This window comes from Mastomys coucha, unplaced genomic scaffold (assembly GCF_008632895.1).
Source record: "Mastomys coucha isolate ucsf_1 unplaced genomic scaffold, UCSF_Mcou_1 pScaffold20, whole genome shotgun sequence".
Lineage (NCBI taxonomy): Eukaryota > Metazoa > Chordata > Mammalia > Rodentia > Muridae > Mastomys > Mastomys coucha.
This window is the reverse complement of record NW_022196903.1, coordinates 81,950,564-81,968,284: the sequence shown is the minus strand read 5'-3', so window position 1 is coordinate 81,968,284 and position 17,721 is coordinate 81,950,564. Positions and strand designations below refer to the sequence as shown.

Genomic DNA, 17,721 nt, shown 5'->3' with positions numbered 1-17,721 from the left:
CTCCCTCTCTCTCTCTCTCTCTCTCTCTCTCTCTCCCACACACACATACACACACATTAACTATGTATTTTTAAGTATACATAAAATGTTTTCCGAGGGCTTTCCTAGAACACCGAACATCCTGTGTTCCTCTGCCCTCTGTACCAATGTTGGTGAAACTGTCAGGGAAGGGGTCTTCATTCACTGTTGGTGGGATTGCAGACTGGGGATAGCTACCATGGGAATCAGTGTCGAGAAGTCTCCAAAAGCTAAAAGTAGATCTGCCATATGAGCTGACTGTACCACTCCTTGGCATATGCCCACGGGACTTGCCATCCTACTCTGCGGACCCAGAGACCTAGCTACTCTGTTCACAGTAGCTAGGAAGATGAGGCACCCTAAATCTCCTTCAGCAGATGCATGGGTGGTGCAGATATGGTAAATATACACAGTGACATTCTGTTTGGCTACACAGAAAAATAAATTAATGAAATTTGCAAGTAAATGGAGGGAAGTAGAAAATATGAGTGAGGTAACCCAGACCCAGAAAGATAAACACTACGTGTTCCTTATTTGTGGATCTGAGCTCTGACTCTTTAGATGTGGCTACATAGTCTATAGTAACCACAGAAACCAGAAAATAAAAGGGGACCTTGGCAAGGGGGTGGAGTGGAGCACTAGAGAGAGGGGTATGGTAGGACACAGGTGCTCTGAAAGCAGAATTGGGAAAAAAGGGCCATAGCCTGGGGAGGAAGGACAGGATGTGTGCTACCCTGCTTGGGGAGAATTTCTAGGCTCAAGTGATCCTTCTTCCTCAGCCTCTTGAGTAGCTGGGACCACAGGTATAGACCACCACTTTTGGCATATATTCCTCCTTCCTTCCCTCCCTTCTTTTTTTCTTGCAGTATCTTAAAACATTTATGAGCCAGGAATGATGGCACATGCTTTTTATCTGAACATTCCGGAGGCAGAGGCAGACAGAACTTTGAGTTTAAGGCCAGCCTGGTATATATAGTGAGTTCCAGGACAGGCAGGGCTATGCAGGAAGACCTTGAGTCAAAAAACAGCAAAAAAATTTATTAAATCACACATCAATTTACCTTTGTTTATGTGTCTCTAAAAAAAATTGACCAAAGCAATGTCATTGTTAGTACTGTAACTCCTTGAATTATATACCTTATTAATATTTAGAATCATCCCCCCTTTCCAAAAACTGTTCTTTAAATTTTGTTCTACCTAAGGAAATAAAGCGCACACACACACAAACACACACACACACACACATTTTTGGTGTTTAGTACAGGTAAGGTGCCCAAGGCTCAGAAAAGTAACCGGCTCCCATATTTGAACCCATGGGTCTCCATGAGCTTTGTGGTCTTTGCATTATGTCAGGCTGTCTGGGTCCACTTGTCTAGTGCATCAGCCAGAACACATATCACTACCACCACCACCACCACCACCACCAAACACATACACAGGGCAACCCTTTCCTGGAAACCAGAGCTGGATGCTCAGTCTAGATTCTTCTTAGATTCTTCTTTGAGTCTCTTCTCTCTTGCTACTGCAATTTTTTGCTACTGAGGATGGTAGCCAGGGATACACATGCCAAGCATGTGTCTCCCACTAAAAGCCACACCCTAGCCTCTGTGTCTGTTTTTGAGGAGCTGCTTTTGGAATGGGGCCAGAGTAGAGTAAGGCCTCCTACAGTGAAAGCACATGACTAGAAAGGTGGAGAGGGCTATGGGGGATCATGGCTTTGGTATCTTAGCTCTGCCATGCTCTGGCTGTGTGTTTGAGACTTGCAAATTGGCCTCTCCTGTTAAGTTTGCTTTGGGAGGATAGAATTATAGTGCCTTCCATACAGTTGAAGTGGAAATAATGGATAAGCGGGTTCTGAGCACTCCTAGCCCAGTGCCCAGCATGGGATACTTCTAAACGTGAACATGACAGTTCTTCTCTCCTTTAGGGAGGAGGACAGAGCACTAGGGTAGAAGTTACCACCCATCCTTCATCTTTCCTCAACTCCCAGTCCCAGGCCTGTTCTTCCTCTCTTTCCTCTCCCTGGCTTGGTGTACAGGTGCACAGGGCAGGGCTACTGAGTCAAGGGATACCCAATCTTAGCATCAGCAGACGGTAGAGCAAAGTACAGGACTCCAAGTGCTGACTGTGTCCTGCTATTGCCCCATCAAATGGTCTAGATGCTACTGCTTTGCAGATGGAAGTGCCTGGCACAAAGTGGGAAGCACTCTTTATCTTCTTATGGTATTATGGGTATTTCTAGTTTCAGAGTGAGAAATGGGACTCTTTCAAGAAACTAATGCAAGAAACTGGTAGGGTGCTTAGCTCTTGGGCTCTGCAAGAAAATGGAACTCTGCTCAGCCTGCGAGTGGATCTCGTTGATGTGGGAATCTTGCTGCCAGGGGTGTACTGAAACATTCCTTCACCTTAGAGGAAACAAGGGTTTTAGGAAGAGGTCAGGGGCCCAGAACCTTGATAGAACCAGAGACTCCATACAGTGAGTGAGTCACATAAGAAGGACATCAGAACCAATTGGCTAGTGAAGGTCTAATAAATTGTGCCCCTCACAAGGACCGGCATTTTCTATTCCTTGGGTGGGCCACATGTGCTTTGCTCTCAGGAAGATTGGGAACAGCTGTCCTGAATCGCTGCTGTTGAGTCATATCTGGCCCATGGGCCAGCGATTGGCGCCTCTGGTCATTCAGTCCCTTTTTAGCAAGGCTCTTGGGGAAGTGCATGCTCAGCATCCTCTGTGTGGTACTGGCAGCCTGGCTTCCATGGCCTCCTGCTGTGTCCTTAGCCCAGAGCAGCCTCTCCTGGGCTTTCAAGCTCCTCTAGTAACTTTGGTGCTTGCTTAGCAGATCTTCCAACTTTATTCTTCTCTGTTATTCCTCTCATTACAGTGTGTGTATGCATGTGTCTGTGTCCCTACAGGTTGCATTCCTTGGGGACATGATCAGTGTTGGACTCCTCAATCTTGCAGCTCTATCCATGGAATACCTACCTGAACAGATATTCAGATGGGAGAGGACCAAACTCATTTCAGTGCCTGGTACCAGGTGGAACTTGGGTAGCTAGTTTGCACGCATTCAGGTGGGGCATCTTGGAGACGAACAATGGGGAAGGAGAGCCTCAATAGAGATGTTTCTTTGACACACTGGCCTGGCCTGCCGACCACTTCCTCCTGGGGCTCTGTGTCCTGGCAGGTCTCTCATTGATTTCATCCCTCTAGTTGCTAACTGTTGGGCCCACAGGACATTGTGGACTCTGCAGCCCTTCACAGTGAGATGTGTTCCTGCTGCCCCTTCTGAAATGAGGCCTGCGGTACCTCTTCAGTCCCCAGTCTCCATCCAAAAAAATGTCTAATTGTATCTTGAACTCATTTGCATTGCTTGCTTCAGTGGCCTCACTTGGCAGCTGAGGCCATATGCTAATTCCACCCTTTTCATGAAGGAATTCTGCTGATTTTTCTTACTTTTTATGGTTGATCCTGTCCTTTCTTCTCCCCCTGCTCCCCATTTTTTGTCTGCTGCTTTCCAGGCAGTTTTTCAAGCTGCTCTTTCACTGGCCTTGTCAGCCTGTGCCCTCTGGATGTGTTCCTCTATGGTAGAGCTCAGTCCTCAGTCCTGGCCTTTTTGTACTTCCAGTTCAAGGCTAGTGAAGACTGCTTTGCCGTGGCTTCTCTACAAACAAGGAGTGTTTCCCATGGCCTGGTGGCACACATCTTCCAGGGCATGTTTGTGTCTGAGGCTGTTGTGAGGGTGCCACAGCAACAAGAGCATTGGGAAGGAGGATCTGGCTTCTACACCAGGTGGGGCCCATAGTGAGGCCTAGAGCAGTCTCTGCTGCCCTGAGTTGAGCCTTTACCTGCTCATGGATAGATGAGGACTGATCCTCTCCATTCAGGTTTGTTGAGTGTTTTCCAAGTAGAGAAGCCCTGGAATGTGATCTTCACTGGGCTGATCTGTACTTGACCTTGCACTTCAGGGGCATAGCTGTTCTCTGTCCTTTTGGTTTCTATACTCATACACCTTGTTTTGTTTGCAGTGCAGGGGATTGAAGCCAGGCCTTATACATGTTAGGACACCACCACTGAGGAGTAAAGAAGGGTTTGACCATTATGATGAGGAAGGAGGGTGTTCTTTGTGTGGTCTCAGGCTATAGAACAGTCTGTCAGGTGATGGTACAGCCTAAATATGGAGGCCACATTAGCAGGGCTGTGAAAAGTTGTGATGTTCTTGTGATGAAATCTTGCACCTACACACACCTCTCTTAGATGTTGTCCCTGCATTGAGCAACATGCTACTAACTTCAAAGTGCAGGACCTCTCTGGCCTTGTAATGCTTTTTATTCGCTCCATGCATAAGTGTTGAACACCTACTGTGTGCTGGTGGTACAAGGGGAAAGACTACCTGAGTCCCAGAAGCTGCAGAGTAGTGGTCAGTAGAGCAGAACTGCCCAGGGGCATGATGGAGCTGAGGGAGGCTGATGTGAGAGGCTCCTTGGTGCAAGTTGGGGTTGCAGGAGTGAGCCTGGGAGCCTAACACCTCCTCATTAGCTCTGGAGATGCCAAAGCTGGGGAGGGAATGTAGTCAACTCTGGTAGCCCATTTGGAGGTCAGAGTGATCCTCAAGTTTGTGGCCACTTTGATATCAGAGCCCACTACCATGTTACCTTTAGTTGACCCTTCTTGACTGCTTCCATCCTTGTCCTCTTCAGCACTGAAGGGGCTCCCAGGAGAAGGTGGTTGCTGTGGCCTGTATGCTGGTACCCAGGCTCCTTCTGACACAGTAGGTGAAGGCCAAAGAAACATGTTTGTTCTATTTCTTCCAATATGCCTTTCTAGAGAGTACTCTCTTCAGAGAGCTCACATTGGGAGCTGCTGGCCAGACTTGGCCCATAGGCATGTTTGGTTTGGGCCATATAGTTTAAACATTTTTTGAATTGGTTGGCAAATTTTATGTAATAGTCCAGATTTTTGGCTTCTCTTGAAAAGTGGGAAGATCTGGCAGCCCCAGGCCTGCATTCCTGCCTGTCTATGGTGGGCTGGAGCTGGAGAGACTATCCCCTCCAGCAGGAATTTCCACTCCCTGTGGTCTTATACTCGGTCTTGCTCTTTGCTTCATCACCTACATAATGTTGCCACAGCCCCAGAGATGTTAATGTTTTGTATTACTGTACCTTATGTTCTCCATTCCAGAAATGTAGGGCATTCATCAGGGAGAAAGGTCTCCTGTCCCAGGAAGCAGTTGTGCTCTTTAGACCCCAGGTGAGGGATGTAAATTCATCTGAGTTTTATAGTGCCCAGCAGGTGGGAGAAGCCAAGGCACAGACTTGGAAAGTTTCTTTGACAGTGTCACTTGGTGTAGTTGGGGAACTGGCATCCAGTGTGTTCCTATGAAGCCTGTTCCACAATCCACTCTTACCTAACACAGTGTTCCACAGGGCTGAGGTGTGCCTGGAAATGTAAAGGTGGAAAGGCTCCCTATGGGATCATGGTTCTGTGTTGAGAGGAAGTGGCCCTGTGGAGTAGACCTCAGACAGAGCTAAGTTAGGCCTAATGCTCCACATTCAAGCTGTGGATTGTGCTGCCTCCTGCCTCCCTCCTCACACTGACTGAGTACTTTCTGTATCCTGAGCAGGTCCTGACTTTTCTAAGCCCATATTGCTGAGGCACGTCTGACACCACGTCCTGCCAAGTTAAGACCTCCATAGCTAGTAGCTGGTTAGGGACGGTGAGCTCTAATTTTTTTTTTTTTTTTTTTTTCGAGACAGGGTTTCTCTGTGTAGCCTTGGCTGTCCTGGAACTCACTCTGTAGACCAGGCTGGCCTCGAACTCAGAAATCCACCTGCCTCTGCCTCCCAAGTGCTGGGATTAAAGGCGTGCGCCACCACCGCCCGGCAAATTTCTTAATTTTACAATGGAAATCACATGGTCAGGACCCCAGAGTTACCAATGTTTTGAAAAAAATAATGACTTAGAAACTGAATCAGGTGTAATAGTATATATCTCAAGTCCCAACAACCTAGGAGGCTGAGGCAAGAGGATTGCTAGAAGCCAGGAATTCCCAACAAGTCTGGGTAACATAGTGAGATCTTGTCTCTAAAACAAACAGAGAATGATACTTCTCAGGTGTCTTGGTAGCTCTTACCCGCTCCTGTTTTGAGGAATAAGGTGCTCTCCTAAACCACATGCTGTGGCTGGGTGTATCACACACTGATTAGTAATGGCTGTAGCTGTGCTGGTTAGATGCATGCTGGCCAGAGAGCAAGGTGTCTTGTGAAGGATCACCAGTTGAGGACCATTGCAGGCGTTAGACAGGAGTCCAAAATCTCCACTGTGGGGCCTTCTTCCTAGCTCCTGCTTATGACCCCAGGTAGAGTGGCCTGTAGTGATGGATGAAAAAGTTCAGAAATTCCTCATCCCTGTAATGTGCACTGGGCATTAGTTGGCCAGTAAACCTGTCTATTCATTCATTAGTGTCAGGAAGGCGCCCAGGCTTCATCTTGGTACTACCTGGTCCTCTGTGCCCTCTTTATCCCAGAGCTATAGCACAGGGTCTGTGTTTGGGCTTCAGATATCACCATGTGAAGTTTGCTCCAGCTGCTGGCTCGGGTACCAGTCATAGTTGCATTCCCACATCCCCTCTCACTGGTTGTCCAGAAGTTCTGCATCCATATTTGGAGATTCATCTGTGTTCCCTTTCCTCCCTCAGTCCCTCAAGGTGTCTGCCAAAAGTCTGTATGACTCGTATCATCTCCCAAGCTGTCATAGTATATGAAGGCAGAGGATAACTTAGTTATTTTTGAATACAGATTCTTAGTAGAAGTAAGAAGTGTGGTGGGGGAGTTTTTATACTCACTGCATGAAATAGACAATATTTCCTGAAACAGGAGATATGAACCTCAAAGAATTTAAAATAAAACATTCATTTTATTATTTTTTTTAAAAGAAGGAAAACTAGGGGGGGGGGGGAAGTAGAATAGTCAGTCTTTTTATCCTAAGTACAGATGAAATTGATTAAACCTTAAAGACTGGCCTCCGCACACCCGGTTTATTAATTGAAGAATTTCCTCTTACCCAGAATGGGAAGTTCACATTAACATTGAGCTTGCCCTGAGTGCTGGTGACACTTGAGAACTGAACATTTTCCACAATCCTATTTTCTCTTCGGTGCTAGAGGAAATCCTAAAATGGCTAAAATGGGGGAGGGGCAGGGGGAGCTGAACCCATACTTTTAAGGAAGCCTTCTTTCATTTCCTTGTAAAGCATGAAATCAAATTATAGCTCGTGGTCTACAATTATTTTATTTCTACATTTCAAATTCCATTTTCTGCTCCTTCTTGCTGCTCTTGAACAGGGGCTGCACTGTTGTACAAAGTCAGCTGAAGAGATTACCCCAGATAGACTGTGACACAGTAGCTTAAGGAAGCAAGCAGCCAGGCTCCCCTGCTGGGTCAGGAGCCAGGCCCCATGAACCCTCCTGCATCCGGAAGGTTCATGGCGTCACCGCTTCTGTCCAGAGAGCCTCTGCTCTGTGTGCAGACCCTGGCTGTACCTCTGACTCTTCAGAAAGGGCAGCACCGGCAGTTTTCAGAGCCTCCCAAGTGCTAGTGGTAGGAGGTGGTACAAGGTGAGGCTAGTACTGATGTTCTGCTAGCTTCTGGGGGCTAAAGAAATGTCTGTTGGCTGGGCGGTGGTGGAGCACGCTTTTAATCCCAGCACTTGGGAGGCAGACACAGGCGGATTTCTGAGTTCGAGGCCAGCCTGGTCTACAGAGTGAGTTCCAGGACAGCCAGGGCTACACGGAGAAACCCTGTCTCGAAAAACTAAAAAAAAAAAGAAATGTCTGTTGTAGGCTGCAGACAAGCTGTGTCTACTGCATCCATCTATTAGGTTGTTGACTCATGAAAGAGGCTTAGTGGACTGTCACCTAAGATTCCAGCTGCTCCCCACAGCTGTTGTATACAGTTCTCTCCCTAGGGTGTTGAGGCATTTGAGTCACTTGCTAGTCTAGAGGCTGGAAGAGGGTAACTGAAGGAGCTCCACCTATGTCTTACAGGGAAGCAGTCATCAACACTGGGTGACAGTTTTTCAGTGCAGCTACTTTGGGGCCACCAGCACTTCAATCAGTAATCTCTCACTCATGCTCTCTAAGCAAAGTTAATAAACTCATTGGTTTCCCAGGGGACTTTGGAATCGTACTTTGGGTTGTTGTTATTGAGGCTGGGTAGACATTGATTATGTCTCTGCCTGGAACTTTCCCTGCCCTTCAGGTCTTGGTCACTAGTGCAGTTTCCTCATCTATAAATGGGGTGACTTAGTGTCGGGCACTGTTAATTCTGTCTTGGGACCTTTTACTATGGTGGGTATTAGATTGTTAATCCAATAGGTAAAACACAGGATTTAATTTTTTTTTTCCTGGTAGTTCTAGGATATCTTCTTTTATGTGTGGGCTGTCTGTGTTTATTTTCTCTCCTCCTCAATCTCACTTCACCTTCTTCCTCTTTAAACCCATGAGTTTCTTCTCTTCTGTCTTTGCTCAAATGGACACTGAACAAGTCCCTTCCATTGACCTGCTGTATATCCAAGCCACCTGTCCCAGCATAGTTCTGAACCTCTCTGTCCTGTGTTCTTGTCCAACTAGAAATCCATTTTCTATGTTAGGTGTTTGCTTTCTACTTCATATCACTGGGTCATGATGGGTTGGAATCCTGTTTTGGCCATGCAGATGTGCCAGGGCTGTGGGAGTCAGCAGTATGCTGCTAGCTGTTGACCTCTCTGGCACTTTCCATTAGGTTGTTGGTGTTCTTATGATTAGTTTGAACTTCATTCTGTTTGAAGCATTAAGGTTAGTAGTCTAGTGTGACTGTTATGACTTTCTCCAGCTTTTAGATTTGTCTTTAATTTTTCATGCAGCAATGTTTGAGTTTATGTTGATGAGTTTATCGACTTCCTGTTTTCACCTCTGAGCTATGTACCCTATTTGGGTATGTTTTACCTTAAAATTATATTTCTTTCCCCATGCCTTTTCTTTCAGTACTTTTGTGTCTTTATGTTTGAAACGTTTTGTGTGTGTGTGTGTGTGTGTGTGTGTGTGTGTGTTTGTTTTGAGATAGAGTCTTTCTATGTAGCCCTGGCAGGCCTCAAACTCATGGCAATCTTATATGCCTCTGACTCCCAAGTGCTGGTATTAAAAGTATGTGCCACTGGGCAGTGGTGGCTCATGCCTTTAGTCCCAGCACTTGGGAGGCAGAGACAGGAGGATCTCTGAGTTTGAGGCCAGCCTGGTCTACAGAGTGTGTTCCAGGACAGCCAGGGCTATACAGAGAAACCCTGTCTCAAAACAACAGTAGGCTGGAGAGATGGCTCAGCGGTTAAGAGCACTGACTACTCTTCCAAAGGTCCTGAGTTCAATTCCCAGCAACCACATGGTGGATCACAACCATCTTTAAGATCCGATGCCCTCTTCTGGTGTGTCTGAAAACAGCAACAGTGTACTCATATAAAAATATAATAAATAAATCTTCAAAACAACAAAAACAACAAACAAACAAAAAGTATGTGCCACCACCATCCCTGGCTGAAATATTTCATTAGATTACACTTATTTATTCTGTGTGTTTGTGTGTATGCCTGTACATATCACAACAGGCAGGCATGTGCTCAGAGAATAGCTTTCAGAAGTTTGTTCTTTTCTTCCCACTGTATGGGTTTTAGGAATTGTCTTAGTGGCAAGTGCCTTTATCCATTGAACCATCTTGCCTGCCCTTATGTTTGAAACTTTGATTAATTTGGAATCATGGTGTAAAATATAAACTGGAGATCAAATTTTATTTTTATGAAGATGCTGTCTGTTGCCCCTAGGTCATAGTCATGAGGCTGTCCTGATTTATAGATAAAGAACTTGGAGAACAGCGGCTACTCACTTGTGGCTTCTCAGCCTACAAAACTGGGTCCTGTGCATGCCTTCAGCTCTGGAGCTTTCAACCAATCTTCAGCCTGTTATACTCTTTCGGCATTTTTTGGTCTTGGCTAACATCCAACTCCTGCTTTTCTTGTCCGTCCTGTTGAAAATTTCCCTTGATCTCTTATATGGCCTCCCTTTGTTGTCCCTCCTGTACCTCCTCTGCAGACATGGCTGGCATTGTTCTTCTGCGGGTGTCCTTAGGTAGTGATGAATGCAATGGTCTCAGATGGCACGTGTGCCCCAGGGGACTCTGGCAGATCGCCTTCACTTGAGTCTGCTCTCCTTCCTTTGCCACCTGCAGGACCTTGCCCACCTGTTCTTCAGGATGTCTCTAGATTCCTAGAAGTCTCAGGAATGTGGGATTCTGGCCAACAGGCAGCTGGCAATAGGAAAAGAGAAAAAACTTGAAGTCAGACAACACTTGGCTCCAGTGTCTCTTTGGCTGTCGATGACTGTGTAGGCTGGTCGTCAGGTTTGTCCTTTAGGGAAATAGAGGAGCCTCTACCACATGGGGCTGAAGTGAGGATCAGGGCTAACTGGGAAGTCACAAGTTCAAACTTGATAGGAACCAACACTGGTGTAAATCCAAGACAGGGGTTCATTGGAATGGTCTGCATAGGATGTAGCTCAGAATTCATCTTTCTTCTCTTTAGGTATGTTTGTTTACATATATGTCCAGTCTTACCACATCTGCTAATTTGTAAAGATTTTATGTGGACTTCTTGAATGGTTGGTGTTGGCCATGCATCCACACCTCACAACACTATGCAGGCTAGATAACTCCTGTTCTAAGCCCAGGCTTGGCTCTACCCAGTTCTTTCAAATAGTGGCTGCTGCTTTGGGGCTTTTGGCTGACTGGGCAGCCCACAGATCCCACTGGACCTGGGTTGACTCTACTCCTACCCTGGTATTCTGGGTATGGACACCTGGACTGTGTCCTCCTGAACCACTTGGTCCACTTACTTGGTCTTCTACCTCAAGAACAGGAGGCCTTGCTGCTGCTTGCATCTCAAGTTCTGGGTGATGGGAGATGTCACTATCATCTACTTAGCCTTTTCCTCACGGCTCTCCACCCAGGATTTGGCTCAGATGTTTAGAAGAACCTACCTTTGTAGGTCAGTTGGCACAATAAGGATTCCCATCCTAGTGGCAGATACAGTGTTTCAGGCTGTCACTAACCCTGATGCCCAGCGAGGGGACACTGCTTATACTGCTTGCTGGAAAGTGGTGGTAGCATTCCTTTCATGTCATATTGATGTGGGGAACCCAGGCCTGTGAGTCTATGTGAGCAACACAGGAATCCGAGGGTCTCACAGAAGTCCTGGACTACCCAGGCTTGTTCTATTTCAGGGAAACTATTCAACTAGCAAAAATCAGGAATGTACCAGCCATTCCACACCCCATCAGATTCTCCGTAACAGAGCCAAATGACCATAATATGATATGTCTACACACACACACACACACACACACACACACACACACACAATATGATATATATATACACGCACACAGTTGAGATATCGACAGCTGTAACCTGTGATGATGTCTGACCAATGTTGGTTTCTGCCCGTTAGCAAGGTGGTTTGGAGAAGTTATCTAACTTCCCAGAGTCATAATCCTATTTACTGTAAAATGAAGAGACAGGTAATATATAATAAGTAATGAATTAATACTGTACAGTGATGATGTGACATCCCTTGGCCAGCCAGGACCCTCATCTAGGCATGCCCCTCTCTGGACATGACCTCTACCCTTAGCATATACAGGGGCAGGAGCCTGTGTGCATGCACTGCCCATAGACACAAAGAGGGTTTTTGTGATACTGGGCTGAGATCTTGCTGGCATGATATGGATACCATGATATGGTATTCTGATGGAGCGGTATCAGTGGACTGAGCTTCATCCCCTCAAAATCTTTGCTCCTTGGCCTTGGCAAGATTGTCAACCTTTCTGGCCCTTATTTTTCATCTGAAGTCAACCTGTTTATCTCAGGATGGGCAGCAGCTAAACCAAGAGGAACATAGACCTCCACAGCACATGTAATAATAACAGCTGTAAAAATAGAAACAGTGATGGCTGTAGACATCCTTGAGGGCTGCTATGGCCAGGTACCACCCTAACCTAGGTACTGGCATCATTTCCCTCCTCCAGAGCAGAGAGCTGTGGTGCTGGTTCCCAGTGACCATGTCAGGCAGCCCAGAACCAACTCCAGCTTCAGAGAATCAGATGCCTGTGGCTCTGTAAGCCGCACACGCACACGCACACGCACACGTGCATGCACACACATACAGAGAGAGAGAGAGAGAGAGAGAGAGAGAGAGAGAGAGAGAGAGGGAAAGAGAGAGATAATAAAAATGAAATCTTTTAAAAAATAGGGTAAGTTATCAACACAGCTTCACATAGATGACAACAGTATATTTACGCTGTAACTGGGTACCTAAAAAGTCAACAGCTGAAAACAAAATTTTTTATTATTTTAAAGTTAATATTATTTCCTCTTCTTAGAATGCCTGCTCCTTTTGATTTTTTTAAAATACAATTTTATAGATGCTAAAATATGTTTAGTTTTTATGTAATTTTCCTCAGCCAAAACATTGTTTTTGAACAGTTTTTTCCTTCAATCCCTGAAAGAAAATTACATCTCACAGATAACTCAGACTTTGTTAAATGCTGACCTTTGTAAGTTTTTCATTATTTTTATTTTTGAAATGATTAAGATATGTAATCTACAGAATTGAAGATTGTAATTTTTTAAAGTAGGGAGAAACTTTAACCCTGTCATAATTGCTCTGCAAACCTTTCAAGGGTTCTGTGGTCGGGATGGCTGATGAAAAGCTCTGATAGATGGCTAAGTATAGAGGGTCCCTTGTAAGCCTTGGGTTTTTGTCTTATTTCCCACCCACTCACTCACTCTGTCCCTCTAGTTTCAGGGTGATTTTCTACTCTGGGTTCGTGGGAATTGGGAAGGACACTGTCTGATTCATTCCATGAACATACTAGGGAGTTTGAAAAGGCAAGACAGGCAGGCCAGTTGTATCACTTCCTGTTGCTTGATCAAATGTCTGATGAAGAAATGGGAAGAACTAGGAGCTGCTGTTGAACACTGGGTATTTGCCTGGAACTGACCTCAGTTTCCAGCAGTGCCCTTGTTCTCAGTGTGACAGTTAAGTGGCCCTGACCTCTGCTTTCCTTCGAAGTTCCTGGTGCTGGCCATGCTGCAGAGAATCTCCTGGAGCAGAGCTGTGTGCTTGCTGCAACAAAGGCCATTTGTGGATGCCAGATAAGACTGCAGATGAAGCCTTGCTGGCTCCTGGTGCTTGGGTACCCAAGCACCTGGGTCTGGTGGTCAGTTTCTTTTTTCTATTCTCAAGACAGATGAGAGAGGGCATGTTGTGTGGAGCTCATGAGCTAGCTGGAGCTCATGAGCTAGCCTCTCCAGCAACCAGGCAAGTGAGGCTCTGTGGATAGTTTTATGTACTGATAGAAAATTGGATTTTGAGTGAAGAACAGAGAAGACGGAGAAGCTAACATTGCTTAGTTCACCCCAGCAAGGGCTTATTATACTGTGTCATAGCAGGTTCTTGTGCTTTACACAAAAATTGAAAGACCAAACTTCAGGTGAGAACTCAGACTGGGGTGAGGTGGACCAGGACCATGGGCAGTAAGGCACAGGTGAGCATCAATATAGGGTGCCTTGGTTCTCAAATGGAACCTGAGTGGGAACTAAGGACAGGGATTTGTTGGGCTTCTCAGGTTCCCACAGGGACAGGCATGTTGTACAGCACAGCAGGCAAGAGTTCAGGTATAGTCATTCAGATTTCTGCTCTGATGTATTTACTGTATTACACAGACACTCATTCTGTGTATATACAGTTCTGTTTTCTCATCTGTGAAGTCCTTGTGGGGCTGACGTCCTGAGAAACTGGACAGTTGGAATTAGCCCGGCAGCAGTGTTCTCCTCTGAGTCTGTGCAGACAGGTGCCCAGGCCATGACCCACATCCCCTTCATGGTTTGTCTACACACTTTAGTTCTACTAGTGACTGAAGAACCTATCACATGACCTTGGAATCAAGCTTACTATATGGAACATTTGTAGGTGGCCAAATGCATCTTATTGGTGAGATGGGTGCAGGCTCATCTCATGGGAGACAAGGGAACATATACAACTAGGGGCAAGGTTTGTATAGCCCATGGTGGCAGGCCATGGTAAAACTACCACTGGTTAAAAAGAAGGAAGACCACATTGATGAGTTTGTGTGTTTAGGGGGCAATGGGGTCTTAATAGGAAAGCAACTCTGTCAGGTCTGTGTTTCATTCTTTGACTTAAGTTCTTATAATATTACTAGATTTTTGGTTTTTCGAGACAGGGTTTCTCTGTGTAGCCCTGGCTGTCCTGGAATTCACTCTGTAGACCAGGCTGGCCTCGAACTCAGAAATCCACCTGCCTCTGCCTCCCAAGTGCTGGGATTAAAGGCATGCGCCACCACTGCCCAGCTATATTACTAGATTTTAATGGAGTCTTTTCACTCCTATTTGAAATGGAAAGGAATACAATGTGTGTGTGTGTGTGTGTGTGTGTGTGTGTATGCATGTGTGTTTCATTCCTACAACTCTTTCTCACTCCATTTTTTTAATATTCCTTTGGATATTTCATGTGTTAAAGCAAATGCTCATTCATCTGCGGGCACACACAGGCACAGTTAGAACTTACTTCTCCTTGTGCTCTTCTCCCCCACTGCAGACTATTTTATGGTCGTAAAAAGATCCTTTATTCTTGTCAGTGGTTGTATACTATTCTATTTCATGATATACCTATGTATTTTAAGCTTGTTCCCTACATTCACATGGCCTTCAATTTCAGTAACAATAGATGTGTTGCAAGTGTGTTTATGAGCTTGGCTGAGTCAAAGATTATATGCATTTTCTTTCCATTTTCTATTACATATATGGGTGTTTTGCCTGTATGTATGCCTGTACACTATGAATATAATACCCTTGGAGGCCAGAAAAAGACATCAGAGCCCATGGAACTTGAGTTATAAGACCGTTGTGAGCTACCATTTGGTTGCTGGGAATCAAACCCTGGTCCTCAGCAAGAGCAGACAGTATTATTAACTGCTGGGTGGTCTCTCCAGCGTACTTGTCTCTAAGATATTTTCATATCAGTCTAAAGGTCTCCAGCATTGTGAATCAGTTATGTATGTTTAGCAAGTTCTTTGGATGTTCTAAAGTTCTCAAAGATGGATTGTGGAAAGCCAGTCTGAGGCAGCGTCCCGGGATAACAACTGACTAGAATTGGGATAGAGTTGGTCACCAGAGGCAAGTTGGTATCCATTGCATAGTGGGACCTTTTGCTTCCATTCTGTGAAAAGGGTTGTGGAAATACATTCTGTTTATAGAAACAGGAGAGGCAGTGTCTCTCTCAGCAGTAAGAGGGATCTGGAACACTGCCTACCAACCAATGACTTAGACAAGAACATGGCTCGTTTGATGATGCTGCATGCACGTGTCTTTCCAGCTGTATTGTATTTCTACCTGAACAGCCAAGATAGAAGAAGAGGCTGGCAAAAGAGGACATCTTGGCTATGTCAGGCCTGCCTACAGTCAGACACACTGCTGTTCCTTGGGGCCAGGGCTTTAGCTAGTACTAAATAGGAGGCCTCTGAGAGCAGCAAGCTGATTACTTTAGCTGTTCCCTTTAGTGCCAGGTGGCCATGTGACCTAGAGCATGTACTGCCATGCTTTGAGCCTTTTTGTACCCGAAGCAGGTTAATGAAGGTTAAGCATTGCTGGTGTGGCAACCAAGGACAGAAGGCCTTTTCCTTTCCTGGTGCCCTTCTGCCCAAGCAGTAGGTGGGGTTGGTCATCAGACTCACTTTCAGAGCAAGCTTCTTCAGACTTGCTAGTGATCATAGTGTGGTCTGAAAAGTCCCTATGAGGAGGTCTTGTAAACTGAGGATATAATTACTATTCATTTCAGAGAGGGATGTGTCTCTTTTCCTGCTTTCCCTAACTTACACCTTTTCTCTTTCTTCTGAATTATTGAAAATGCTTTCAACTTCCCTTACAGAGGGCATGGTCACTATGCTTCAAAACAATTGTGCTTCTAACATATTCACTGGCGCTTTCTTATCACTGACACTTCTGTGATATGAGCACCTCCTGTTGTCCAGCTCAGACATGCTATAAGTGTATACATAGTCAGCTGTGCATACAGCAGTTCTGGGTGATCCAACCTCATAGGAAGAACATAAGCCCCATAAACAGGGTGTAGGACCAAAGGTAATGATGGTGAGCATCAGGCTGTGAAGCAATTGTAGGCAACCCAGTATTATGGAAAAAAGCACTCTATATGACCCTCTTATCCCTCCATACATTGATGGGGAGCCTATACTTTTAAGCCTTGCTGTCTTTCTTAGTAAGGGCAGGTAGCTAGGTATTGGAGTCTTTCTTGCTCAACATCTCCTCTTGTTGAGTAAAATGAAAGTGAGAGCAGTGATCCAGCAGGGAGATGGTGGGCTCTGGAGCCAGGCATTCCTTACCCAAACTTAGCCCTTCTGTACACAGCCATGGGGCCCTGAGAAGGCCTTCAGCTTCCTCGCCTCTCCTGGTGCTCTTTTGGCTAGATGAGGTCATGCCAGGTATACTCACTTGGACTGGCCAGGAAGTATCAGCCATTGCTCCCCATCTGCCCACTACTGCAGTGCTTTGCTAGGACTAGGATGGTGACTTCCTGTGAGGCTCACTAACCCAGGTCTTCTCCTAACCTTTTATTGCCCCAGGTGCCCAGATCATTGATTTGATGATGCTCGTGATTGACGTGACCAAGGGAATGCAGACACAGTCTGCAGAGTGCCTTGTGATTGGCCAGATCGCCTGCCAGAAGCTGGTTGTGGTGCTGAACAAAGTAGACCTGTTAGCAGAAGGGAAGAGACAAGCAGCGATCGACAGAATGACCAAGAAAATGCAGAAGACTCTTGAGAACACCAAGTAGGTTTGCTAATGAGAGTTCATGTGTAAGGTGGCTTCTCGTTTAACACTCTGGGCAGGCAGGTCAGCTTCACATCCTGGTAAGTGGAGTATGCTTGTTGACACAGCTACTGCTGCATTAAACAAGACTAGCATGCTTTTAAGATCCCAGAAAGCACTGGAGCATAAGGAAATGGGGTACCCTCGCTTGTGGGAGAAGCACAGGTGGAGGCTGGTCTCCTCTGGTGAGTCTTAAACCTGTCACTTCTGAGCTCTGGTACATGCCCCTGTGTATGTACTGAGAACCAAGCATAAGGCTACACTTTAGACCTCAGATGTGTGCCGGCCTTAGAACCTAGGGCATGGGTACCATGTTGTGTTGCTCCATGAGAACTCAGGCCTTGGTGCTGGAGCCTGGGGATCATGTTCTCCAACCACCTGCTTTGTGATGCCTCCACTGTCAACTCAGGCCAAAAATCACAGAGCCTTGCAAATGGATGACTGCTGCTGCTGGCAGCCAGAGCACTTTTATCTTAAGGGACAGAGGGAGGAAGGGAGGAAGGAAGAGAGAGAGAGAGAGAGAGAGAGAGAGAGAGAGAGAGAGAGAGAGAGAGAGAGAGAGAGAGAGAGAATGTTCCTAAGGAACTCAGAGTGAGGAGTAATCAAATGAGGTTTCATGATAGGCCATCACTTGCTACAGGGGGAAAGCTAGCCTGGTTGGTGGAATCAGGCTCCAGGAGAAAAAAGAGGTGGGCCAATGGATTGTGGGGTTTTCCCAGG

General features: G+C 45.9%; 1 protein-coding gene across 3 annotated transcripts in view; it reads left to right on the top strand.

The window, feature by feature from the left end:
• Eefsec (eukaryotic elongation factor, selenocysteine-tRNA specific) overlaps positions 1-17,721 on the top strand; it is a 197,982-nt gene that overhangs the window by 61,144 nt on the left and 119,117 nt on the right. For all 3 annotated transcript variants that reach the window (XM_031382497.1, XM_031382499.1, XM_031382498.1), the window contains exon 2: positions 16,755-16,962. In XM_031382497.1, the coding sequence (XP_031238357.1) occupies positions 16,755-16,962 (208 nt within the window). The remainder of the gene's footprint in view (positions 1-16,754; positions 16,963-17,721) is intronic.